Raw genomic sequence first — 25,955 nt, forward strand, 5'->3', positions numbered from 1 at the left:
ACTAGCACATCCCGTCCCCTTTGACTCACAGATGGTTCTCGTCCAGACCCCGGCAAACGACGACTCTTATAACGGCGCATTCGACTCATTCTAAAGCTCGAGTTGCATTACCGTCCATCTATTACACCTATACTCAGTCACCCCAGCCGATCGAGAGCCAGCCTGCCCACCATGCCAAAGGTCCACCTGCTGGACTACGTCGCGGGCAATGTTCGCAGCTTGGTGAACGCCATCGAGAAGGTCGGCTACGAAGTCGAGTGGATTAGGAAACCCGAAGATGTCCCCTCAGCGGAAGTATGCCATTGAAGATCGGCATCTCGCAGATCAATTGTCCGAAGCTAACCAACGCCTGCTCCCCCCTCTCCCAGAAACTGATCCTCCCGGGCGTCGGCCACTTTGGCCACTGCCTCTCCCAGCTCGCCCAAGCCGGATTTCTCCCCGCCATTTCCGCCCACATCGCCTCCGGTAAGCCCTTCATGGGCATCTGCGTCGGCCTCCAGGCCCTTTTCGAAGGCTCCGCCGAGGACCCCGACGTCCCCGGCCTCGGCGTCGCAAAGGGCCGCCTCGACCGCTTCGAGTCCTCCGACAAGTCCGTCCCCCACATCGGCTGGAACAGCGCCAACACGGGCGGCGCGAGCCTCTACGACCTCCGCCCAGACTCAAAATACTATTACGTCCACACATACAAGTACCCCTACATCCGCGGCGCCCTCGAGGCCCAGGGCTGGACCGTCGCGACGGGCACCTACGGCGATGAGACCTTTGTCGGCGCCCTCGCTCGGGGCAACGTTTTCGCGACGCAGTTCCACCCGGAGAAGTCGGGCGCCGCCGGCCTGCGCTGCCTCCGTGCTTTCCTCGACGGCTCCGGTGCCGCGGCCCTCGCGGGAGGCGACGCCGTCGTTACGCCCCCTGCTGCCGCGGTCCCCTTCCAGGACGGCCTGACGCGCCGCGTCATCGCCTGCCTCGACGTTCGCGCCAACGACCAGGGCGACCTCGTCGTGACCAAGGGCGACCAGTACGACGTGCGCGACAAGGGCGAGGGCAACAACGTGCGCAACCTCGGCAAGCCCGTCGAGATGGCGCGGCGCTACTACGAGCAGGGGGCCGACGAGGTCACCTTCCTCAACATCACCAGCTTCCGCGACTGCCCGCTGGCCGACGTGCCCATGCTTGAGATACTCCGGCGCACCTCCGAGACTGTCTTCGTGCCGCTGACCGTCGGCGGCGGCATCCGCGACACCGTCGACACGGACGGCACAAAGGTCTCGGCCCTCGAGATCGCCACCATGTACTTCAAGTCGGGCGCCGACAAGGTGTCGATCGGCTCCGACGCCGTGCTCGCGGCCGAGGAGTACTACGGCGCCGGCCGCAAGCTGTTCGGCAACACTGCCATCGAGCAGATCTCCAAGGCCTACGGCAACCAGGCGGTCGTCGTCTCCGTGGACCCCAAGCGCGTCTACGTGCCCAAGCCCGACGCGACGCGACACAACATCATCCGGACGGCGGCCCCGGGCCCCAAGGGTGAGGAGTATTGCTGGTACGCGTGCACGATCAAGGGCGGCCGCGAGACGCGCGACATGGACGTCGTCGAGCTCGCGCAGGCCGTCGAGGCCATGGGCACCGGCGAGATCCTCCTCAACTGCATCGACAAGGACGGCACCAACAGTGGCTTCGACCTCGAGCTCATCGCCCAGGTCAAGGCGGCCGTTCGGATCCCCGTCATCGCCTCCAGCGGCGCCGGGCACCCGGCGCACTTCGAGGAGGTGTTTGCCCAGACGACGACCGACGCCGCGTTGGGCGCCGGCATGTTCCACCGCGGCGAGTACACAGTGAAGCAGGTCAAGGATTTCCTGGCCGAGAAGGGGCTCAAGGTGAGGCAGTTCGAGGAGAGTATATAGACCACGGCACGAATAAATCAAGACATGTTCACTTAAAAAAGCTCGAGACGAATACATCATCACGATATCTGGGGGGGGGGGGGGGAGTATATATGAAAAATAACCATGGTTTTTTTGGTTCTGTCTCCAAACTTATTCAAACTTTCTGATTTCAGCGTGACGGACAAAGCCTGGAAAGCTCCAGTTGTGACGCGTGCACACGCCCGACTATGGAGATAGGATGCGTCAATATCTCCTGGCCGGACCAATTGTTGCAAAAACCGTTCCATCCCTATACCCAAAGCGAAGAAAAAAAGAAGGAAGAAACGGCCATCCTGAAAAGCAAGCCTTCATGAAGCGATCCAAGTTTAAGAGAAGTCCACTCCCCAGCCGGCAATGACGAACTCCATGGCCAGATGAAGAGTGAGGGGATCGGAAACAGCCCCCCCCCCCCCCCCCCAACGGGTTGACTCTCGTATACAAGTACAGAAGAAAAGAAAAATGCCAGAAAAACACGAGACTGAGATCCCATTTCTGCTTGATGCTTTTGCGACGGTGCCCCCTTTTTTTTTCCGCTCTCCGTTCCATGCTGGTCGTGTCCTCAGTCCTGAGCTGTTTCTGTACACACAAAAAAGAGAAGAACGGAGAAAGGGTTAAACAAAAAACTACTTTTGCCAAGCACGCAAGGTACGGAAGCCGAAAAAGGCTGACAAAAGCAGAGACGTGAACCGTTAAAAAGGGGGGGGAGGGAATTCGCGGACGAAGCCCAAAGAAAAAATCAAGGAAAAACTCCCAAACTGCCTAGCTTATGAACTCACAAGACCCCAAGACAGAACGCGAACGGACGAGGTCCGGGTAATGCTAGATCTCCATGCTCATAAACAGCCACTGATCGCTCGTCACGTCCACGTCGCGCGCCCAGTGGTCCAGCGTCGTCAGCTCAAAGCCGACCCACTGCAGGCTCTTCATCAGCGACTTCGCATCCTCCTCCTCGATGCCCCGGTCGATGCAGATGACCAGATGCTGACAGTTGAGGGGTCCGTCGACCAACTCCATCAGCGCCATGAGCCTGGGGGTTATGTCAGTTGCAACTCTCAGGAGAAGGGGGGGGGGGGGGGGGGGGGGGGGAAAAACCCAGGCCTATGCTAAGAGGCCTGCGTCGGATGGGATCGAGTGAATCTGATGTAGATAATACACTCGGGGCCTGTAAAATAGTTCGTTTGGGGGGAGTAAGTGGCGTATCTCACTCGCAATTTCTGTGACCTCTGATCACAGCTGCACCAACTAGCCCAATGACTATCAGTCTTGCATATATTGGAAAGCTCGTCGTACTGTGCTTAAGATGAGCCCGAATTTTTAAACCAAAGAGAAATTAAGAGACTAATTGGTGTTAACTCCACAATGATGCTGTATACAATTTCGCAGTTAATCCATAGATCGGGTTACAACAGATCCGGTGGGCCCTAACAGGTGCGTTTCACATAGCTTACCACACCACGAAAAGGGCGGACAGCCGACGTTATAGGGGGGGGGGACATACGCTGGCTTCAGGTCACGTCCAATGACGTTTCTGTCAAATAGTGCGAAGAGGGACCTTTCAGTCCCGTCGTCCGCCACAAAGGCCCGGAAGCTCGCACCGCCGGCAAAGTCCCACACCTCCAACCAGGCCGTGGCCGGGGCCGGGGCGGAAGATGCCACGGAATTCCCGTCCGCGGTCCCGCACCGACCCCCAAAGGGGTGCGGTTGGACGGCGAGGTCCTCGTCCGGCGGCGGAGTCTGCAGCATTGTTGCGTTCGTGCTGCCGTTGTTGTTGTTATTGTTGTTGTAAACACCCTGATGCAGGCCGGAGCCACGGGGGCCAGTGTCCGTCTCACCGCGGAACACAGCCCTCATGGACTCGCAAAAGAACCTTTCACATTCTTCCCTGATCGAGAGCGCCGCCCCCCCTCGACGGCTAATTCGCTTGCCTGGCACGGCGTCGCGATGCTTGCTGCTGGCCTTGGGAAGCAGCGCAAGCTCGTTGGACGCCGTGATAGCCGCGAGGGGGGGACTTGACGGAGGAGATGGTAATCCTGAGGAGGGGACCTCAGGAATACCACTCGGCCCCTGTTGATAGCATAGGTTAGTCTCTCGGTGTTTTCGAAGTCTCGGGTTCGGCAGCAGGATGCACGAGAGTGGGGATGGAGGGGAGGGAGGGGAGGGAGAGACAAGAAGCCGAGCGATCGGCGTTCTGTCTCGAGATTGAGGCTGAAGGCTTGCGTGGGGGAGAGGAGTAGAGCCGCGATCATGTGGCGTGGAATGGAAGGCCGAGGAGGGAAGGGTCCTGGGAGACTGTTACATACCTGCGGCCCCGGTAGTGCAGTAGTGGAGACCGCGAAGAGTCGCGGCGGAATCGACAATGTAGCAGCTGGCGAGGACATTGGCCTGACGGACAATGGCCTCACCATAATTACTACTGGAGTAATTACTCTGCTGATTCATGGGCGCCATTGCAATTGATTTCTCGGGGGTTGGTTGCTAGACTGTGTGATGGTTTCGATGTAGGTGATTGAGTCGGTTCTCGGGAATTCGGAACCGTTCGTCGATGGGGGCGGTGATTGGTGACCGACTTTGTTTTTCTTAGTTTTTGAAAAGTGAGGCGGATTGACGTAGCGACGATGGTGAAGGTGGAGTGGATTCGAGAGAACTGGGGTTCCTGCGTGCGTTGTTGAAGCTGATAGAGGCTAGGATGACGATGGAATGCTTTGGTGAGCGAGGAAGATGCGATATCGTCTTGGGGTTTTTTCGTTTTGTTGTTTGGAAGACGGCGGTTGTTGCGGGTAAGACGAGATATATCAGCGGTAAAGCGATGGAAAGATAAGGAAACGGGACGAGGAAAAGGTCAGCGCGCGGGCGGTCGGTGAATAAAAAACCCAGGGGGACAGCCGAATTGCTCAGAAGTGTGGAAACGTCTAGGGTGGCGGAGAAGACAACTTTAGGGGGACCACGGTGCAGCAGGCTGCTGGTGCAGCGTAACTCACAGCCTAAGCCAACCCTGAAAGTGACTGCCCAGCAGGGGCTTGCCTCAAAGGTGGGAGGCGGGCACACCACCACCACCATGTCCCCACAAAAACCCAGCAGTGGACCACTCAAAACAGTCATGTTAAGCCACGACTCTTCTCCACCCTTCCTTTCCAGCGGCGGACCCATGTCTTTTTTCTCCAATGCACACACACTTTGGGATACCACTACTGTACCTAGGTAAGTATCTAGTGTAGTTTGGGTAGTCAAACGAAACTCTTGACTCATCCTTCGGCGTCTGCATGTCTGCGGTCTACTCAATTCCCATGTTCAAGGACCCCTTTCCTTCCGCCATGGATCAACATTACGCAGCAGAGCGTTTTGGGGAACAACTCCAGCGCAGCTTGCTCATTGTTTCATTTCTCACTTGGAGGTCTCGGCAATTGGAGGAGTGCTGAGAGGGAAGGGGGTCTGGCCTTGGGTAGGCATACATCGTACGAAACCAAAACCGGCTGGAGCCCATGGCGCGCCGCCCATGTTGCGCACCCACACACTGTCGAGCACGTTTTCTCTTGGGCTGCATTGCATTGGCCTGGCGCTCAGCTTGGCCACTCACTCCGGATCACAGGTCCGCAAAATGTCTGGCCCATCGTCAGAGACATATTCCTACCCTATGCTTCGCCTCTAAGGATAACTGGGCTACAATCACCTACTCCATGCCTCTCGCATTCTCCCTCAGCTGCTTCCGGGCGGCCAGCACACAGGAAAAGTCGGGTGGACGCTCTCAATCCGGCTCCGGCGGCGCGGCGCGGCGCTTGGCACTCAGGACATGCTGGCTGCGGGCGCGCTTGCCAATGGAACAAGGGCCGTGAGACCCACCTCGCACGCTCGTAGGCACGTGGACACCTCCAAATCCAGCCCAAAGACGACGCGCCATACATAGTACAGTATCACAGTGTTTGCCTCCTCTCTGCTCATGGATCCATCCAACAAGAATGAGTAAACGTAGTGTAATCTTTTTCTTCTCATGTCCCGAGCTGTCCGTTTCTTCTGAGCTGCACGTGGGCCGGGAAGGTCTGACCCATCCCCGAGGCCAGGAGCCAGCCATCCATCACCGCATCGTTGACAGGTAACATAATCGCACAAAGAAATGGGGAACCACCAGAATAGCCAAGGTTTTGCTGTCAAGGCCGGCATTCCATCCCCAATCTCGAGACGTCCATCCCTTCAACATGCTTTCATCGGAGACGTCCGCCTTGTTGCGTATGACTTTGGTAGAAAATAATTCCGCCGTTGACGCAATGCCAACCCGATAGCGTGTGCGTCCCCGGCGCCGCGGCATCGTCGAAGGCCACTCCCGCGCTGTAATTGCGACAGGCCATGACCGCCTGAAAGGAAATCCAGTAATTGAAAAGGATGCCATGTCAATCACCAATATGCCATAGTAACGAGTGGAGAGTGAGGTGCTGCAGGGTTGGGGTCCGTGTTTCCGTTCGGGTCACTTGACGGGTTCTTTGCACGGCGGTTCCCCTCACGATTCCTGGATTGCGAGTCATCGCCCAGGGTCCGCTCGCCCGTTGTTGTAATCCTTCGGCTCCCTTGTCGACGATGGTCTGATTGATTAATGCATCATCCTTACCTGAGAATAACCGGGCAGCTATTTGACATCCATCTTTCTCAGACGCACGAGGCGAATGGCCAAGTAAGACAAGAGCGCATTTAGGCGGGATCTGGTAAAAGATAATGGCCAACCGGCTCAGCAGCAGCCACCAACACGATGCGGGGCCATGTGATGATCCTCACTCACCGAGCCTGCCGAGCGATCTTCTCGCCGGATGGGCAACTCCATGCCAGTCCTACTGTTTAAAAATAAAAAATAAAAAGCCTCGGTTATGGGAACTATCCAGAGAGAGACATAACTTTGATCCCCCACACCCAGCATCAGATAGCCTCGCAATTCCGAAACAAAACGTCGCTCATTCCAGCAACTCCCATGTGGTTTTTCTTGTTTCTTTTTTTCTGGTCGACTTGCCTTTCTGTAACCGCCGTCTCTCATCATACTTTTTGCCTCCATGCCACCTCCGACGCTTCCACACCTCTTTCTTGCGCTTCCCACCCCTCCCCAGAAAAGAGGTGTGGGACACCCTCTCAACGACCGTTGGGAGGGTTTTGGACGACACCTCTGACGGCGGCCAAGTGAGGTGATCATCCACGCTTGTCGGTCCAGTGACACACCACATGCCACATACCTACAGCAAAAGGCAAGTGAGTACGGATATGCTCCCACCGTCCGCCCTTCCCCACCTCTTCCTGCCTTACCGGCTCACGCTCGCGTTATCGATAACGTCGGGCTGCACCGCAGTAGCTTCGAGAGGGCGGGGAATGGGAACGCTACCTACCTACACTACCTAACTTACTGCTGCTGATCGCCCATCTTGTGCAATGAGATCTCCCCGCACCTCCGGAGGTCGTGTCATCTGAGACGACTGGAATGTTCTCCTCCAAGACATCGTCGGCATTCTCTCTCTGAGAGCTTGAGGAGAAGAAGAGGGGCGAGAAGCGAGGCCGTACAAGCCCAACCCCCTTCGCCCCTTTCTTTCATCAACGGTTTCCGCCTTGGATACGTATCTCAGTCCCGTTATTTCATGCTTATCTGCAAGTCCCGGCCATGCGTCGCAGCAGGCAGGAAGCTTGATCTGATACCCGCATGTCCGAACGTCCGCCCAGACGTTTTTGATATCATACACTCTCTCTCACATACACACACACACACACACACACACACGTCGTTCCTCACCGCACAACTGGCGGCCGGGGTTGGGGCTGTTATCGCACAACAGCATAGCGATAAATCCAGAGAACAAGTGACGTTCGAAATGTTGACTCTGCCGCCACCTTACAACGGCTGCACCAAGACAATTCTCTCTGTCACCCCCCTCCTCTCCGCCCCCCCCCCCCCCCCCCCCTCGATACCTTACCCTTCCTAGCAATCTAGGTTCCCTCCCCAGTGTAAAGTGTAGTCAGGCTCCTTCCAATCCGCCGTGTCTGCCGTCTCGTGCCGCATCCTTTCCACCCACTCAACTCTCCTTCTCCTGCTCCCAGCCTTTCCTCTCACCCAGCCCTCCCATCACACGGAGCACCACCCGTGCATGACCTTCCCTTCTCCCATGCCCCTCCCTCCTAAGCTCAGCCCCCTCTCTCCCGCCGCGCGGAACCCAAACACTCTCTGTGCAGAAGGAGGAAACAAAAACCCTTCTTAGCCTTGTCGTCCCAAAGAAAAACGCGCCTCTGCTCGCCTTGAATCGACCAGCCGATCTGTGTGCTCACTTACATCCCCCCCCCCATTTTCCCTTCCTCTTCTTCAACTCTCAAATCTGCCAGTTGAAGAATCATGGTTGGACCCTCAACGATCGCCGCTGCCCACTTCCACGTCCAATAACTCGTCAAACGTCGTAGCGCATACGCTGAGCGGGTTCTCTTCGCAACAAAGAAACGGAATAACGTCTTCCGGATCGGGCTCCGGAGACAGAAAGGCCGCCGCCCCCTGCCCTCTACTCTAGTACATAAAACAACAGAAATCCCGTCGCCATGGCGCCCAGCATCGTCGTCTCCCGGCCCACGTTCCCGACCTACCTCCTCCCCAGCTTCAACATCCCCTTTCGTCGTCGCGCGTCCGCGGCTCCGGCGTCCGCCTCGAGCCCGCCCTCGAGCCCGCCCCCGAGCCCGGACGCGATCCAGGTGCCCTCCCTGGTCTCGTCGCCGACGTCCTCGACGACCGACGAGACCGTGACCCCGCCAAACAGCCCCCCGCTGCCGCCGTCGTACCGAGACGCCATAACTTCCCCCGCCGCAGCAGCCGCCGGCAGCCCCTCCGTCGCAACGGCCAAGTCTGCGAGGCCCAGGACCGGCCGCCCTTCCCTGGCGCGCACCCAGCCCGACACCCTCCGCTGCTCAACCTGCTCCTGCGATGTCGCCTTCTCCTCACAGATCGTGAGCAAGGGCTTCACGGGCCGCTACGGCCGCGCCTACCTCGTCGCATCGGCCCCTCGCCCCTCCGCGTCCGTATCCGGCGGCGCCCCTTCCGCCTCCAAGACCGTCAACAACGGCCCCGCCGGCCCCGGCACCCTCGCCAACGTTCGCATCGGCAAGTGCGAGAACCGCCAGCTCGTCACGGGCTGGCACGTCGTCGCCGACATCACCTGCGTCCTCTGCAACGCCAAGCTGGGCTGGAAGTACGTCGACGCCAAGGAGCTCAGCCAGAAATACAAGGTCGGCAAGTTCATCCTCGAGGTCGAGCGCGTCGTGCCCTTCCGCAGCTGGGAGGACGCCCCGGCGGACGGCGACGGCATATCGGGGGACGACGGGGAGGAGGAGGAGGAGGAGGAGGAGGAGGAGTCTGAAGGGGAAGGCGACAAGGTGAGAGACGGCGGCAGGCGCTGGGGAGACGATGCCGAGTCCGCGGAAGCCGCTGGTAAGGGGGATGGGCCGGACGGAGGTGAGGAGGTTGACATCGTGTTCGATTCCGAGGACGAGGACGACCTCGAGGACCTGTTCTCCGGGAACTGGGACCCGGAAGTCGTGGCCAAGAGGCGGAGCCGCCGCGTGACGACGGCGCGGAAGAAGTAGCAGAGCTTCGAGGAAGCTGAGATACCCCATTCCCTTATCTCACTCATGTCACAAGATATCCCCCAGCCATTTTCGGTTTCATCTTTGCATCCGGCGGTTTCTATTTTTTTCTTCCCTTTTTATCAACGGGCTTGCTGGCACATGAGGCACATGACTGATAATACCACGACCGTGAAACATTGGGTATGACACCTCACGATATAATACCCCCCGCATCTAGAATCAATCAAATGGAGCATGTTCGATACAACTTATGTTTGGGTATTTTGATTACGTGACCTATTATTTGAACACCGCAGTAAATACTCGGGGCACATCTGCGACAACCTGAACCGGCTGATGGCCTACTGCTGCGCTATGTTTGCGCTTACAGCATGCCGGCATAAGCGGCCCAAAAGCCGAGCGCAAACGCCATTGGCTATATGAGAGAGCATCTGACTCTATGTACATGCCTAGAGTCGCATTTCTTAGTTCATCTTGGTGTGAGATCTTGCCAAAGTTAAGTATCCACTTATACGGTGGGCTCCTCAGCAACGTAGTGCAGGTAGGCGCCGAGGAGCTTGATGCCCTCGATGTAGTTGCGCTTGTCCAGCTTCTCGTTGATGGAGTGGGCGCCGTCAGTGGAGCTACCCATGGGCAGGAGAAGGACGTTCTTGCCAGTGGCCTGCTCGAAAGTGAGCGTGACAGGAATACTAGACCATCTTGTTAGTAACTACAGGTAGGGCGCAGGGAATAGATTCCATACCTTCCACCCTCACGGGTGAAATCGGGCTGTACGCCCCAGACACGCTCGGTGGCCTTGGCGGCGGCAGAGAAGTTCCAGTGCTTGGGCGAGGCTACCCACCACTTGCCGGTGTGCTGAGCCCAGACCTTCATGGTGTTCTTGCTCTTGAGCTTTGCGAACTGCTCGTTGACGTACTTGTAAACAGCCTCGTTGGTGGCATCGATCTCCATGTTGGGCACGGTGCGGATGGAAAACTTGCCGGTAACCTTGGCGGGAATGACAGTCTTTGCACCAGGGGCAGAGAAAGCACCCTCAATGCCGTGGACGGAGAGGGAGGGGTAGCGCCATCTGGCCATGAGGGTAGACTTCTTGTCCTCGAAGATGGTGGTATTGCTGCCGAGTGACTCATGGAGAGTCTCCATGGTGAAGGCAATGCCGTCGTAGAGAGTTTCCTCTTCCTTGGTCACAGTAGCAACCTGCTCCATGATGCCAGGGATCTGGATCTTGCCGTCGGTATCAACCAAAGAGCCAAGGACACGAACCAAGTCGGTCATGGGCTCCTGGGCAGTACCGCCAAAAACACCACTGTGCAGATCAGCACCGGGACCCGAGATCTCGACGGAATAGTAGTTGCAGCCGCGGAGACCGTAGGTCAGGCAGGGCTTTTCGGTTCCGAGCCAGTAGTTGTCAGAGATACAGACAGCGTCGGCGTCAGCGAAGTACTTCTTGGCCTCAGCGTTGATAAGGTCATCAAGGCCCTCAGAGCCGTACTCCTCCATGCCCTCGAAGCACATGAGAAGGTTGACGGGAAAGTCGATACCGGCCTTCTGGTGAGCCTCAATGGCGTTCAACCAGCCAAGCACGGGTCCCTTATCATCGGTGGCACCACGACCAAACATCCTGCCCTTGTCATCGACGGACAGTTCGAAGGGCTCGGTCGCCCAGCCGTCTGTCTTCTCGGCTGGCTGAACATCGTAGTGGCCGTAGACCAGGATGGTTCGCTTGTTCTTGTCGCTTCCGTACCTTCCAAGGACGACGGGGGGGAGCTGCAGACCAGGCTTGTCGGGCTGCTCGCCGAGGGCTCGAAGCTCGACAGATGCACCGAGGGCCTTCAGTTCGGCGGCGAGCCATTCACCCATCTTGACGACATCGGGGCGGCGCTCGACATCGGCAGAGATGGAGGGGATCGCAACAGCCTTCCGGAGACGCTCGATAAAGTGGTCGGCGTCGGCATCGACCTGCTTGAAGTAGCCGTCAAGTTGGGGAGCCATCTTGCGAGCTTGGTGGGCTTGTATTGTTGGAGAGAGGTAGTGACGGCGAGAATGAGATATCGACTGCCAGAAAGGGAGGGGCTTGGGGTATGTAGGAACAAACTTTCTAGCCACTTGAGGGCGGGCAAGACCTGTGAACAATGAGGTGCGGGGCATGACGCTGGACTGGACCTTCTACATCGGGCGTAATAGAGCAGACTAGATTTCTGCTGCACCGGGAGGGACCAAGTATCCGTACCACCACATGCACCTACCCACAGCTGCTACTCGGAATGGCGGGGTTTTCTCAATGCGCAATTCGGCAAGCATCGGCGTATCAGTAGTGTAAGAAGAGACCTGCTTGTTGCAGATGGAGTGGAGACGCTAAGACAGAAGCAGCTTTCACGTGAGTGGTCACGTGACCGAAGGGAAGAGATCTTCAATGGATGACTCAGCTTTCAGCTTAACGGCCGTCGCGGAGAAACTTTTGCTTAGAAATTCCGACAGCTCACGTGCCATCCGACGCGGCCTGTCCAGGTTTGTGCTAGAATCAGGTGGCAGGACTTGAGTGGGTTCCAGCACCTCTCTTTCTGCCTGCAGCCAAGGCCGGCTGGGTATATCTCTTCTCCCCCCCTTTGCGTTACTCCTCTTTTTTCCTTCCGAGAACATCACAACCACCACATCGATTCCTTGCTGACTCCCCGACCGCAACATCGCGCCTTGCTTCGATTCATTCGCTCTTTGTACGGCTGTGCGACCCCCTTCGCAACTGCTGAGCAGACGACCAAACATTTGGCTGGCACTGCCACCGACAAGCGACGCAAGTGCCCGCTCAGCAACGACCTTTTCCCCTCATCTCCACGCTTACCTTCTGCCGGATACAAGAGCGAATCGCGATCGCTTTCGCATCGAACGGAATACTGACCAGGAAACTGATTTGGCTAACTGAGGTTTTCTCGACTGATGGTACGCGTGGTGTCGAGGTGATTGGATGTAAGGAGGAATTCATACAAAGGGCTGCCTATTCTCCAACCGGTGTCGGCCTCTTTGGCATTGTACTCTTTCTCTACACTCCAAAAACCCTTATTTCCTTGTTCTTCCAAGTAAATCAGAATTGATTTCCCATTACTCTTGAGAGGTGCTGAACGTAAGAGAGATTACGCAAAAGAAAAGCAAGAAGAAGAAGAAAGAAATACTAGCTTCAAGTCACTCTCTACTCACCATAAGGTAGCGGTGCGTCTTTGTGGTCGCTTGCGATTTCATCATCGCCATCGCCTCTTCAAAAACCTAATTACGCATATCACTGCTCTCGACGTCTGTTTTGGTCTACAGTTGTGACCATATTACGAAACACAAGACACCATGGCGTCCTCCGTCTTCTTCAAGTTCAAATCGCAAAAGGAACCGACGCGCGTTGAGTTCGATGGCACCGGCATCTCCGTTTTCGAGCTGAAGCGCGACATCATCTTGAAGAGTGGTCTAGGCGACGGTACCGATTTCGACCTGGCCATTTACTCCGAGGATGGAAGTGAAGGTATGCCCCATGTTTCTGCACCATTCCGTCGCCCCATGTTAACAATAATCCAGAATACGATGATGATACCACGATTATCCCCAGATCGACCACAGTTGTCGCTCGTCGCCTCCCAGCCGCCAAACCTGGCGCAGGACGCGGCGCTCGATATGTCTCTGGCAAGATGCCCGTCGCTGCCAAAAACTCGTCTCGCAAGGAGCAAACAACAAAGACGGCCACGGCCAAGGCAACATCCAACGCCATCAATCAGATGAATAATGCCATGACCGAGGAAGAAAAGATGGCAGCCATGTTCCAGGCGCAGACCGAGTCGTGGTCGGCCCAACAAGAAGAGATGTCACAGTAAGTTTCCTGGTCGTAGCATAAGTCATTGCTGGCTAACTTGTGAACAGTCAAACTCCAGTGTTCAAGCCAGGCTCCAAAAAGCCAGCTAACGTGCCTGACCATGACCCGCCCAACGGTTACATCTGCTACCGCTGTGGAGAGAAGGGCCACTGGATCCAGCTATGCCCAACGAACGATGACCCAGAGTTTGATAACCGTCCGCGTGTAAAGCGTACGACTGGTATTCCGAGGTCCTTTTTGCGGACGGTTGACAAGTCGGTCGCCCTTGCCCAAAGCGGCGACGATGAGACCAAGAGACCTTCAGGCATTATGGTCAACGCTGAGGGAGAATTTGTGATCGCCGAGCCTGACAAGGCATCGTGGGAACAGTTCCAGGCCAAGGCCAAGTCTTCAGCCTCCGCTGCCAAGGCAATTGCTATGGGAGACAAGGAGCTGCAGGAAAAGGGACTCGAGTGCCCCATCGACAAGAAGATGTTCATAGAACCAATGAAGACCCCGTGCTGCCAGAAGACGTATTGCAATGATTGCATAACTAATGCTCTCATCGAATCGGACTTCATCTGCCCCAACTGCTCTACGGAAGGTGTTCTGATCGACGACCTGAAGACTGATGAGGAGACTACCGACAAGATGAAGGAGTTCCTCAAGGAGAAGACGGAGACGAAAAGCCCGACCGCAGCGTCACCAGCGGCGCCGGCGGCCTCGTCCCCGAAGGACAAAGTAGAGGAGGCCAAAACAGAGACGGCGAACGGAACCTCAAAGTCGCCTACGCCCCAAAAGTCGCCCTCAGTCACCGCCGCCGCTCCCGTGGCCGCCTCAACGAATGGCGGTACTCCAAAGTCAGCAGCGGCCACACCGGCAAACGCCCCGACCGGTCCCACCGATCGTGCCTCCTCAGTCGAGTCAAACTCAAAGAAGCGTCCGGCTGATGAGCTGATGGAAAACCCGAAGATTCCCAAGGCCCCGAAGGCCATGCAAAAACAACAAGAACAGCAAGCAATGATGAACGGCATGAACGGCATGAACGGCATGCCCATGAACCCCATGATGGGCTTTGGGGGCATGAACATGATGAACGGATTTATGGGAATGCCCAACATGCCAAATATGCCCAATATGGGTAACATGGGCAACATGAACATGGGAATGCCGATGATGGGCATGATGAACCCCATGATGGGCATGCCCGGCTTCAACCCCATGAACGGCGGCGGCTTCCCCGACATGGGTAACAACATGTACGGCAACTTCAACGCCAATATGAACAGCGGGATGAACGGTATGAACGGCGGTATGAATGGCGGAATGAACGGCGGAATGAACGGTGCAATGAACGGCATGAACGGCGGTGGCATGGGCGGATTCAACCAACAGCGTCACAATTTTACGCAGCCGAGCAATGACGAGGATGCCTACTTCCGCAGACCTGTCAACCCTCATCGCCACCAGAACCGTCAGAAGCGCGTACGGCCCAGTGACTACAGGGAGCTCTGAGCTTCCATCACCTGACGATAATACAGCCGGCCTATTCGACGGCCACCACGCCCACGGCTCCTACTTCGACTGTAACAGTAGACGACACGCATTGCATTACGGTTCATTATTATTGTCATTTCGGAAGAACACGGCACAACACAATATTCACGAAACAAAGAGCGGTATATGGGCAAGACTCTTTTCCAGTCTTGAGGCGTTCATCATGAGTATGGGTGGAATTCATTTGTTGTCTGGAAGGGGATCAGGCTTCGCCGTTGATATGCTATCAAGAGATTCGGCATAACGAAACACCAGACGTGCACCCCTCACACACACCTTTGCTCCAGTGTGGGCGGTTGCTGTATGTAATCACGCACCAAGATGGTCAAAATCAAGTCTCCTGCACATATCACCGGGTATCAATCGTTCGTGAATGTACTCTATGCCTCCACTTGCGACTCTGACGCCTGCACGTTACCCATCCATCCCGCCCATCCCGCCCTTAAACAAGTTTCATAGTCGTGAAATTCTTTTATTTTTTTTTTGGAACCTCTGAAGACCAGTGCCCGTTTACCCCTCCAGTGGCCCGCAGAACGCGTTGCTCAGGCATCCATTTCGGGAGGTGCGTAAGGCTTGACAAGCATTTCGCTAAATTTCTCCAGCTTCTCTTTGCCGCGGACCTCCTCAACAAGCAGGGGCATCTTCACGACGTTGAACTCGTCGTACAGCTCCTCGATCTGCTCGAGGTACTTCTTCTGCATCTTGCGGCGGGCGTTGCACTGGTCGCAGTTGCTGCCCTTCTTGGGGAATAGCAGCTGGTTGACGACGATGCTGTGGGTGTCGATGCCGTAGTTGGCAAGCTCCTGGATCATGCGCTCCGTCTCGTAGAGAGACAGGAACTCGGGGATGCAGACGCAGACAAAGGTCGTCAGGTTCTCGTCCTTGAACTGTGTGTTGACCTCGGAGATGGTCTCGCGCAGCGTCTCGAGCTTCTCCATCATCTCGTTGAGGTTCTGGCCGTTGGGGAGCTGGCCACCCGAGCCTAGGAAGCCATTGAGGAGGGGCCCGTATTGCGAGGTCAGCTGAGAGACCTTGGCAAGTGCCTTCTCGAGGACACTGGGGAACGAGAGGAAGCGGAGGGTGTGGCCCGTCGGGGCGGTGTCGAAGATGATTGTCTCGTAGGACATGGACTTGACTTGCTTGAGGACCTCGGCGAACGACATGGCTTCATCGATACCGGGGATCTGTCCGGAAATAGAGTTAGTTCTTGGTCTGCAAAGAACAGAAGGGTCGCGAGAGGAAACGTACAGCAAAAGCCAGGTCCTGCATCATGCCGCCGAGCCCACCGCTCATGGCATCCACCTCCTCGTTCTGGCCCGCGAGCAGGTCCTGCATGCTGCCGTTGGGGTCGATCTCCATGGCGCTGAGGTTGGTGAAGCCCTCAATGAGGCGGGCCTCCTTACCGAACTTCTGGTTGAAGGCATCAGACAGGTTGTGCGCCGGGTCGGTCGAGATGAGGAGGACCGACTTGCGCGCCTTGGCCAGCTGGATGGCGAGCGAGCACGAGGTGGTCGTCTTTCCGACACCACCCTTACCACCGACAAAGATCCAGCGCAGCGACTTCTGGTCGATGATGGACTGGAGGGTGGGCTCCATCACGTCGTCGGCGTCGATGATGGCGGCCATGATTTTGGTTGAGGGGTGCGACGCTGGGGTTGGTTGACGTGTATGTGGGGTTGCACTGGAATCGCAGGTAAGTGCAGGCGGTGTTGCGCACTATTGTTATCGGACTGTAGTAGTTACAGTAAGTTCAAAGACTCGTAATAGACGGTGAGTATGAGAAGTGAATAGTTGACAGACTTGAAGCGTAGCACCGCGTAGGTATTCCAAGCTGTTCTAGAAGTCCAGTCGCGGAGGGTTGCCTCCCCGCCATGTGGCGGGGCCCCAGGTGGTCATCACTGTGTGGAAGTGCGTCGATTCTCATTCGCCCACGGTCTTTAGCTCCACCAGAGCTTGACAACTTTGCGGAGCTTCACGCTTCACTTGAACTGGGCTTCTGCACCCTGCGATTGCCATACATGCAATTGTGATCACATCGACAACCGCATCCGTCATGTCGACCAACGGCCACGCTATACTACAGACCATCCAAAATAAGGTGGCGTCGCGGACAATACAAGTCACGGTCGTACCGAGGCCGACAAAGTTCGCAGAACGACGGGCTGTCCTGCATTCGCTGCAGCAGTTCGCCAAAGTCGAAGTATTCAAGAAGCTAGATGTATGTTACACAGAAGGACGGATCGCCATTTTGTTTCCGTTCCCACATAACTGACATACTTCCGTATACAGAACCATCCTTCGTCCTTCATTTCGGTCCTCAGCGACAAAGCGAAAGTCAAGGAACTCGTCAAGATCAGCCCGCTACAATACCAGCTTGCGACACCCCAAACCAACGGTTCCGTCAAGACGTTCCTGACGAGCTCGGCCTCGGCCGGTCCGTTTACCAACCCTGCAAAGCACTATGATGACGAGGTCGCCGCGCACACGGAGGACAGAAAGGACTTCACGGTGCACATCTTCCCGGCTCCGACCTATATACACTCCGCCGCTATCAAGGCGTCTCCTCTACATGGCCCATGGCCCAAGTCCCGACGCGAGACGGTCATGTCGGCAACTCTCAAGGAGTCTATACCCAAAAACGTCGCTGCCGATGGGTTGTCGGACTGGGAGACGGGCGGGCAGGTCAAGGCCTCGGGTAGAGGCCAGCTGTGGGAGGATATCCTTCTCGGTACCAAGTCAAACGACGTCAGGAAGCGCGCAATTATCGATCGTATTCAACGGAGAGAGAAAAGCGAGAAGGCACCTGCCATCATGGAAGGATTGTTCCACCTACGGCAAGAAGCGAACAAGCCATGATGAGAGAAGCACAACAGCAAAGTTGGGCTTGCATCTTCGCGACAGAGCGCCATAGCCGGCTTTTCACCGCTGTCGCAGCAAGTGGCCCTCCAAGGCTGGCAATTTGAATAGCCTACGAAGTCCTCTCTCGTGAGGACCTCAATCCCTTTGCAACCACATATCTACCCTCGACGTCGCAAACTCGACGCCGTATGGTCATGATATCATCCAAGATCGGGCCTTCCATTACAACGAGTCATGCCTCTGATCGCATTGTTCACTTTGCACTTCATCCGGGCTTTTTACAAGCAGCCCCCATTGCCGACCTACACGCGCTCATCCGCGCCTCACACGCTGCCTGCAAGGTCTTCTCGTGGGTGAAGGAGCCATAACGATTGATATTCGTGCTATGAATCTGGACTTCGCGCTCTGGAATGGCGTTGGTGTAACACTGATTGCTCTCGGCACCCGATACCAAGACGCATTGTGGTTCCAAGGGTTTGAATGGATAGCCGAGCGATACGAGGTGCTACCCCGAGATAACTGGGCATGACCCGATATGATACGCCCGTCGCGTTATTCTGAGCGACCTGCGACATGCACTTTCTTATTCGCAAGTTTTCACCAGATACATTCGGGTGCACTGGCCCGTCTACGAGTCACGAGTGCCGGCGCTTCGTATAAACCTGCTAGAAGGTCCTGGAGTTTGTTGAGTCTGACGGACTCCTACCGCACGAGGCCGCGGTGATCCGATTGCTTTACGGCCTCTGCTTTAGAGATTGGCAGACGCGTCAGTTGGCCAATGCCCACTTCTTCACGCGTGAAACAATCTCGAACGTCGCTTGCCTATATAAGATTGCCGAGGAAGATAGTATCGTCAACGCATCTGGGTGCTGCAGAAGCTGGGCAAGGGCGCTCGTTTTCTGGGACCAGACATGGGTCGAGCCGCTTGAAAGCTGCATAGGAGAGAGACTAAACAGCTCACAGCCGCGGTGCGGCGCGACGAGTAGGACTCCAAGCACGTTCGTAGATTTGAAGCCGCTGCTGACCGCCAAGGTCAAATAGACGTGAAAGCCTCAGGTTCCTTCCTCATAATCAAATTACTTCGCCATGGGCTACGCGTTCCGGAAGTGAAGCACCCGTTCAAGCGGACAATTTGGCACAAGGCTCTTGCGGGAGATGAGATGGCAGAAGGCCCAAACAGGCCCTCTCATTGGGCGAATGATTGGACGGAACTCTTGACGTCTCGTGCTGCATGGCCAAATCCAATGCGGGCCTGGCCCGGTGCATGAACCTGTCATGGAGACCCCGATCCGTCTGAAGCGAACGCCCAGGGGCAACAAACAGTTGACATGTCGACATCGGCCTGCAAGGATCGAAAAGACTGTACACTATTGGGATGATGACGAAGACATCTTTCAGGGTCCTCGCTGGGCCGGTGCAACGCTGAAGCTTCTCCTGACGACGAGCTGCTGGTGGCTTCAGCCAAAGAAACAGCCGGAAATCGGCAGTGCGGCAGTCAGCTGGACAAACATTGACGTTGAAGTCGGATTGCCCTGGCCAGGGCCCCAGAGTCCCTTCACCGCGTGGCGTCATATCAGAGCCATAAAAACAGGGAAGACTTGCAACCCGCAGTGCCCTAGATCGACATCGACCCCAGCGCTGGGCCAATCAGCTTGGCCGCAACGCCAATAACGTCACGTCACGGTCCCCCCCCCCCAGTGCCACGTTCCTGTTCACCTACACTAAAGTCACAATCGCCAGCTTTTTGTCGACAACTACGGTAAACACATTGGGCAGAGCCTAGACGAGCCGATCAACCGGTGGGGCCTGGGACCTGTTTGCGCAAAGCCAGGGTCCAATCCACCTGGTGTTTTTAATGGTTTTTGTCTTCTTTCCCCCCCGAAAGCCACAAAAGTAGGCTACGGAGCCAAGCCGGGCGACATTGATGATGTTGCACTCGTTGGGCTGCGTAGGGACCCTGACTTACACGGGATTCTTGGCCCCGACGGTGCGCCCAGAGCTCTACTGTCACAGATCACACAGCAAATCATGCGAGGTCGTGTTTCTTGACCCGACCTGGGGGTTCGTAACACGGCGGTGCTTATATGTGGACGGCTTCTCCCTTCGTTTAATGAACATGTTCGTCACCTCAGTATCCCCATCTGGCCGCTTGAACTACACACAACTCAGCTCAACCCATTACCACACGCCGGCCATTTGCCACATTCGGCACACCAGTAATCCATCAACATGGCTGTCACCGGCTTCATCCACCACTTTGGGAGCTTCTTGCTCCTTGCAGCAACGATCCTCCTAGTCGTCACCAGTATTTCCGCCCCAGTGGTGCACCACATCTCTCTCTTGACCGTGAAGCTGGGTCAATCTTCCGCCGGCCAAGAGATCACATTTGGCACGTTCGGATGGTGTGTCATTGACGGCTCTGCAGAGTAAGTATCCCAGCCTATAGCAAAGCCGACCAGCTTTTGCTAACCAGTCTCCTAGTGGCTCCGACCAGTGCAGCCGCTCTAGCATCGGCTACTCGCCCGCCGACATCATCGGCGAGGCCGATGCCACGCAGTTATCCGCCTGGTCCTCGGACGCCGCCGAGGCCTTGACCCGCGTCATGATTCTCCACCCCATCGCCGCCGGCGTTTCCTTCATCGCCTTTGTGCTCTCCGTCGGCGCCGGCATGTTCGGCTCCCTCTTCGCCGCCCTCGTCTCCGGCACCGCCTTCCTCATCACCATCGTCGCCCTCATCTGTGACTGGGTCATGCTCGCCACCATCCGCCGCAAGGTCAACGGCGGCGACAACGGCAACGACGACGGCAGCTACGCCCACTACGACGTTGCGCTCTGGACCCTCCTGGCCGCCGCCATCTGCCTGCTCATCGGCACCGTCATCGTCTTCTTCACCTGCTGCAGCGGGCGTCTGCACAAGCGCCGCCAGCAGCAGTCCAAGGTCGACAACTTTTCCCCTCCCGCCACCCACACCACCTACCGGCGTCGCCGCTGGTGGCAGCGCAGCCGCTACTAGACGCGTTAAGCCGCGAGCCCGCTCCGGCAAGTTATAATAGCTCTGGGAGTGTATAATGTGTTTTTCTTTTCTTTTCACCTTTTGACGCGTTTACGAGAATGATGCTTCTGAAGCAAGGGCGGGGGGCGTATTTGAGAAAAGAACTTGAAATTATTTGGTGACGGGAGTTGGATTACTTCGTGTTTAGCGGACACATGATACCACGCCTGCATGCACAGGTTATAGCCTCTTTTCTTGTACATGAATCTAAATCTAATGGGAAAAGAATTCTTTCAAATAATCACACGCCAACAATGGTGGCCTCCATACCGCATGACCCCGTTCGCGTTTGGCTCAAGGGCCGTCTGGCCTTTTGTGGAATGGGTCACTTTGACGCCCCCGACTGCGCATTCGCCAGCTTTTCTTGGATGCCCGGCGGCTTTGAACGCCCTTGGGCGACATGCTTTAAGGTAATTTGAAAAAAGAAGAAAGAGAAAACCCGAAGAGGTGCCCAGCCGGCTCCTCCATCGCTTAGATTTAATAATCTGTGGAATACTGCAAGAAAACATGTAATGGTAGAGGCAGTACTAATACGTATGATAGATACAAGACGTCTGTACATACGTCTGATCTAGAAGTCGATAATAGAAACCTTGGTAGCAATAGATGCTTCCATATGTCTTTTTTACAAAAGCCAGGCGCCGTCTCACGGAGCAAGGGGTAGGGAATAGCATGACTTTTCTGGCCAGAGCAGACGAATTCGGAAAACCAAGTCCTCAGCCAGGGCAAGTTCCGTCCATCGAAACTGTACTTTTTCCTTTTTTCAAGAATCTCGTGGCCAAAAGATTGCGCTGGGACAGCCAGCAGGGGGCATATGCATTCCGTCTCTTCTCTGCGTCCCGCATCAGACATGTCTCCGGTTTGTGCAGGTTTCCGTCCTTCAGGTCGAGCGCCCCGACGGCAGCCCCTTTCGGAACCTTTTCGGTGCATGATCTCGGTATCGGCAGTGAAGGCGCGGGACGGAAAGCCCCACGTCGCCCGGATCCGTACGGGTCCATCCGTGACTGTATTGAGATGCAGCGAGCTGGCCGCCGAGGTTGTCGGTAACACCCTCGGTCCGCAGCAGATTATCGACCTAGGGCCTTGGAGCTTTCCGGCATGTTGAAGGAGAGAGAACCTCGGGGTGACTGGCAGTCGGTAGAAGTCGGTCCCATGTCGGGATGATTGGTTGTGTAAAGGGAAAAGTGAGGTTTATTATTTGGCAGCAGACAGCAGAGGAGTCATGGCAACAGCGGCAAGCAAGAGGGTGAAAAAGCACCTGTTTTCATATAGCCACTATAGCCTAAAAAAACCATTAACAACAACTACCACAACTACCCACTTTCGCCTCCATCACTAATATCCTGTTTGCTACCCAACCAATCTAATATACGCCCTCTTCAGCTTGTCGTTTGGCAAGGAGTTCCAGTATACTGCTACAGGTACAAGTGAACTCTCTTGCTGCGTCATTAACCTCCCAGATACAGCAAGGTAAAGCTCCGGATCCAGCTCCTTCTCAAATCTCGTCAAGTCAGCCCAGGCACGGTCGATAGCAACCTCTGCCCGCGTTGGGCTATCTCTTGCCTCGTGACCGAAAATTTGCCTCATAATGTGCTGCAGCGATCGGACAACGTAAACATTGGCCTCAGCAATAGAGGGTTCCTCTCCTCGTTTTTGAACTGGAAGAAATGCTGATGTTGGTGACTGGGAGTAAGAAATTGGGCTTGAGGTACGTTCTGTTGATAGAGGCCTGGTTGATGGTTGACTTTACTGATTTGGGTGTAGATCTTCAGCATTGCTGTCATCTATGCTGTGATATTCTTCATCGTCATCCCCTGCCTCCGAATCAACCTCCATTGCCAGCTCATTAGCAGACCGAATATTCCTGCCCTTGCCGCGTACGTTGCTCCATATCTCTTGATATGAGCCTGGCGGCCCAAGGCCTTTTTCGAATACCCACTCACAGTGCGGGTGATCCCCAAGAAAGCGCTTCTTTGCCTCTTCAGAGCAACGGACTTTCCCATCTTCGGTATACGTATTGCCTGATTTAAAGGCAATACTTGCCCATATATCATATCTCTTTTTCTCAACGTCGTACTTGCTGCCCAGCTGCTTACTAGTCGCAGGCTCACGAAACCAGTGGCTTGAGTTTATTCGCCTCGCAAGCTCTGCAAGTACTGGCTTTCGTGTAGCTGCTTTCTGCGTGTTAAGCTTCTTGTCGCGGTAGTGGATGAGAAGCTTGGTCATAAAGCGGCGAGTCAAGTGTGTGTTCCATGGCGTTCGTGCTCTTTTTTCTACTGCATTGCTGACAGACTGCTGGGTATCTTCAGGTTGTGAGAAAGGCACGACTTCGTCACTGTTATTGGTACTGGGCCGCCTTCGCTTTTGCCGCTTCGGTCGGGGTGCCGCAGTTTCGGTCAAGTATTCAACAACAGGGGTAGCAACAACAATACCCTCTTTGGTGACGTATAAGCCCTCTTCTTGCTGCTAGTTATCCATCGTGGTAAACAACGACAACGACGACAACAACAACAACAACAACAACAACACTTGCAAGAGGATAATTACAGCATTAACGATATCACGATGAGGGTGAAATAAAGGTTATCCCACGGGCCCAGCGGGCAAAAGGAAGGCGGTGAAGAAGATGGCCCATCGCAAGGGTGGCAGCGGTACGGATACATGTTGCGAGCAAGGTTTCATGAACTCGGCAGCGATTAGCTAATCAAGAAGTACCAGTTATCCATATTACCCGCCGTTATCCAACTATGTCAAAGTCGTCGATCAGGCCCTTAGACTTCAATAGAGCTCAGCTCCTATTGGCGGAGCCGAGCAGACCAAGGGTGATGGATGGCGCCGGGCATTACAATTCATAGTGTCCAGCCCGCCGGGCTCGAGTTTTGGAGGACGGGTTGAATAGATTGCTTAGATACGCGCGTGCCAGAGGAAAAACCGAACGGATTCCCATGAGGCGGCGTGGAAGGGCCAGACCATATCGACGAAAGAGTCGGCCAGCCTCAACTGAGAACACTAGGAAGGGGTCATTTGATATGTCTCAGCACCTTATCAGAGGTTATTTGGCACCAGGAACGCAATCAGTCATGCCGTGGTTGAGGAATGCCAGATGATTGACCGCAGGACAGCCAGACTGAACAGCTGGGAACCGAGAAACATGCCAGTCGAGCCCGTCAATCGGGATTGAGTAGTGGGGTCAGCGCCCTCTGCAAGCAAAGGGATATGGGCCCAACTCCGGGCAACGATCTGCGGATTCTTCAAGTGGTGAGCGAATGGCCATTTGCAGGAACGAGCCTTTTGGCGGGGTCGGAGACGGCAGACGTCTTCCCTCTTCTAAACTAGTTCAGCCAATACCTATCTCAATCCCGCCACGGCGCGTATACAAAATCAAGAAGCCGAACGAACGACAGGGGAAGGGGGGGGCAAAGGAACGGATGAAAGAAAAGAAAACCGGGTTCGCGAACGAGAGGTGACGTGTGACCCAGTGACGACAGATGTTCCGACAATCGACGAGAATTGTTTTCAGCAAGAGATCGGAGGCCGCGTAAGGCGACTGCTGTAGCTGCTCTGGGCCTGCATCACTGCAGCGAAACCTGGACCCACTTGTATGCTGTGGCGTGGTTACGGAGAGGCCAATGACGGGCAAGGCGCAGCGTTCCGTGGACTCCGCCATTCAGGTCGTCAGGGTCCTCCGGCGATGCCCCCACTACCTACCGTCGCCCGCCAGAGGCTGTTGTTGCCTTGGTGCCGAATCCGGCTAATGTCTGGACGAGGCAGGGCGACAGGGACAGGGGGACGGGCGCGGCCGCGTGTGAGTGCGGGGGCGTTCCAGCGAAAGGGGGTTTTCCAGCTGTGGAAAGAAGGCGCAGAATGCTTCGAGTGGGGATTTCGAAGGCCAGGGCAGCTTTCCGACACCCCAGCGACGGTGTCATTTCCATTGACAACGGCATGGCTCGGGCCCTCTGGCGTACGAATACTGTCTCAGGCTCGAATACGTACGGGGGGGTTAGGTAGGAAATAAGGTGCATCTCGCTGGAATGCCCATCCAAATATGGCCGGTGGTCAGTCAGGATAGGGATAGGGGACCGACTCGCACAGTGACTAGGTTTATCCATCGTTTAACAAGTTTCTTAAGCATATATTCGGATCGTAAACTACGATGCACTTGTGTGTCGACCTTCCCCGTTTGGCTAAGCCCTGGCATAGCTACCGGTCAAGAGTCCGGGCCAAGACCCGGGGTAGACGTGGACGGTTGAGGCCAGGGACTGGAGGTTAAAGAACGGGAGAACTGGCGGGCGGCAGCGGCGGTCAGCAAAATCGTGAGGTTGGAGCGTCTCATCCAAGTCGGGCAGAGGAGCTGTGGCTAGTCGCCGGGCCGGACCAGCCAGTGAGGTAAGCGTCAGCGAGACGCTCGAGAGACACACCGAGCGAACCCACAGTATCGTTTGATTGGCATCATTGGATCATCGGGTGGCGCTAATAAGTCGAGTCGGAGACGAGGTGAGTAGGTATTGACCAGATACTCTCGGTTGCGGTGCAAGGGGGTTATCGTTGCAATGGTTGGGCAAGTTTCTTGGTTACATGAGTAGTAGCGAAGAGCCGAGCAGGCCGTCGTCACAAGTTTGGCTTGGGCAAGTAACAGAATCATGTTTTCCGTCGGGCCGTCTTCTCTCTCTCTCTCTCTCTCTCTCTCTTTCCTTTTCTTCTCCTTCAGTGTTCCTCTCTCCTTCTTTTTTCTTTCCCTCTCCTTTTTTTGCGTTTTCGGAAACCGACCGAGTCTGTGAGTCGAGGATGGGGGAATTACTACATCGTGTGTAGCAAAAAAAAAAAAAAGAATAAACAAAATAAAAACACTCGACCATGACACAGCGGAGTTCACGGACTCCTGCCACATATTGCGATCTGATGGGATCCTGGCTTGAGGCGACGAGCTAAGGCTGGCTGGGTCAAATAACGCTAAACCCAATACGTCTTTTACCTTTGGGGATGGATATGTCCGACCTTGCTGGTTCACCTACCGATGCCTAGGTATTTACCCACCTAGGTAAGATAGGTAGTTACGTGGATCGCTATCTTGCCGCACCTCACCACACAGGTCGGCGCTGTTTTTGTGATGCGGGACAGGCGGCAATGATGCGGCGGTGAGGTGAGATTTGCA

General features: G+C 55.6%; 8 protein-coding genes across 8 annotated transcripts; 5 read left to right on the forward strand and 3 right to left on the reverse strand.

Annotated features, from left to right (window-relative positions):
- Window positions 1–171: 171 nt before the first annotated feature.
- GLRG_03338 (imidazoleglycerol phosphate synthase) lies at window positions 172–1,898 on the forward strand (the record flags this gene model as incomplete). Its single annotated transcript, XM_008094023.1, has 2 exons — window positions 172–294; window positions 369–1,898. The coding sequence occupies 2 exons, from the start codon at window positions 172–174 to the stop codon at window positions 1,896–1,898; spliced, it is 1,653 nt and encodes a 550-aa protein (XP_008092214.1).
- Window positions 1,899–2,738: 840 nt separating this feature from the next.
- On the reverse strand, window positions 2,739–4,324 carry GLRG_03339 (ornithine decarboxylase antizyme; the record flags this gene model as incomplete). Its single annotated transcript, XM_008094024.1, has 3 exons — window positions 2,739–2,946; window positions 3,418–3,983; window positions 4,220–4,324. The coding sequence occupies 3 exons, from the start codon at window positions 4,322–4,324 to the stop codon at window positions 2,739–2,741; spliced, it is 879 nt and encodes a 292-aa protein (XP_008092215.1).
- Window positions 4,325–8,465: 4,141 nt separating this feature from the next.
- On the forward strand, window positions 8,466–9,503 carry GLRG_03340 (uncharacterized protein; the record flags this gene model as incomplete). The annotated part of the gene is made up of 1 exon (XM_008094025.1): window positions 8,466–9,503. One exon carries the CDS (start codon window positions 8,466–8,468, stop codon window positions 9,501–9,503), a length of 1,038 nt encoding a protein of 345 aa, XP_008092216.1.
- Window positions 9,504–10,014: 511 nt separating this feature from the next.
- GLRG_03341 (peptidase family M20/M25/M40) lies at window positions 10,015–11,498 on the reverse strand (the record flags this gene model as incomplete). The annotated part of the gene is made up of 2 exons (XM_008094026.1): window positions 10,015–10,195; window positions 10,249–11,498. The coding sequence occupies 2 exons, from the start codon at window positions 11,496–11,498 to the stop codon at window positions 10,015–10,017; spliced, it is 1,431 nt and encodes a 476-aa protein (XP_008092217.1).
- Window positions 11,499–12,839: 1,341 nt separating this feature from the next.
- On the forward strand, window positions 12,840–14,850 carry GLRG_03342 (DWNN domain-containing protein; the record flags this gene model as incomplete). The annotated part of the gene is made up of 3 exons (XM_008094027.1): window positions 12,840–13,011; window positions 13,065–13,353; window positions 13,404–14,850. The coding sequence occupies 3 exons, from the start codon at window positions 12,840–12,842 to the stop codon at window positions 14,848–14,850; spliced, it is 1,908 nt and encodes a 635-aa protein (XP_008092218.1).
- Window positions 14,851–15,434: 584 nt separating this feature from the next.
- GLRG_03343 (anion-transporting ATPase) lies at window positions 15,435–16,518 on the reverse strand (the record flags this gene model as incomplete). Its single annotated transcript, XM_008094028.1, has 2 exons — window positions 15,435–16,076; window positions 16,141–16,518. The coding sequence occupies 2 exons, from the start codon at window positions 16,516–16,518 to the stop codon at window positions 15,435–15,437; spliced, it is 1,020 nt and encodes a 339-aa protein (XP_008092219.1).
- Window positions 16,519–16,945: 427 nt separating this feature from the next.
- On the forward strand, window positions 16,946–17,748 carry GLRG_03344 (uncharacterized protein; the record flags this gene model as incomplete). Its single annotated transcript, XM_008094029.1, has 2 exons — window positions 16,946–17,110; window positions 17,182–17,748. The coding sequence occupies 2 exons, from the start codon at window positions 16,946–16,948 to the stop codon at window positions 17,746–17,748; spliced, it is 732 nt and encodes a 243-aa protein (XP_008092220.1).
- A 2,232-nt stretch (window positions 17,749–19,980) lies between these two features.
- GLRG_03345 (pH-response regulator) lies at window positions 19,981–20,764 on the forward strand (the record flags this gene model as incomplete). Its single annotated transcript, XM_008094030.1, has 2 exons — window positions 19,981–20,177; window positions 20,233–20,764. The coding sequence occupies 2 exons, from the start codon at window positions 19,981–19,983 to the stop codon at window positions 20,762–20,764; spliced, it is 729 nt and encodes a 242-aa protein (XP_008092221.1).
- Window positions 20,765–25,955: the final 5,191 nt, after the last annotated feature.

This window comes from Colletotrichum graminicola (genome assembly GCF_000149035.1).
Source record: "Colletotrichum graminicola M1.001 genomic scaffold supercont1.10, whole genome shotgun sequence".
Taxonomy (NCBI): domain Eukaryota; kingdom Fungi; phylum Ascomycota; class Sordariomycetes; order Glomerellales; family Glomerellaceae; genus Colletotrichum; species Colletotrichum graminicola.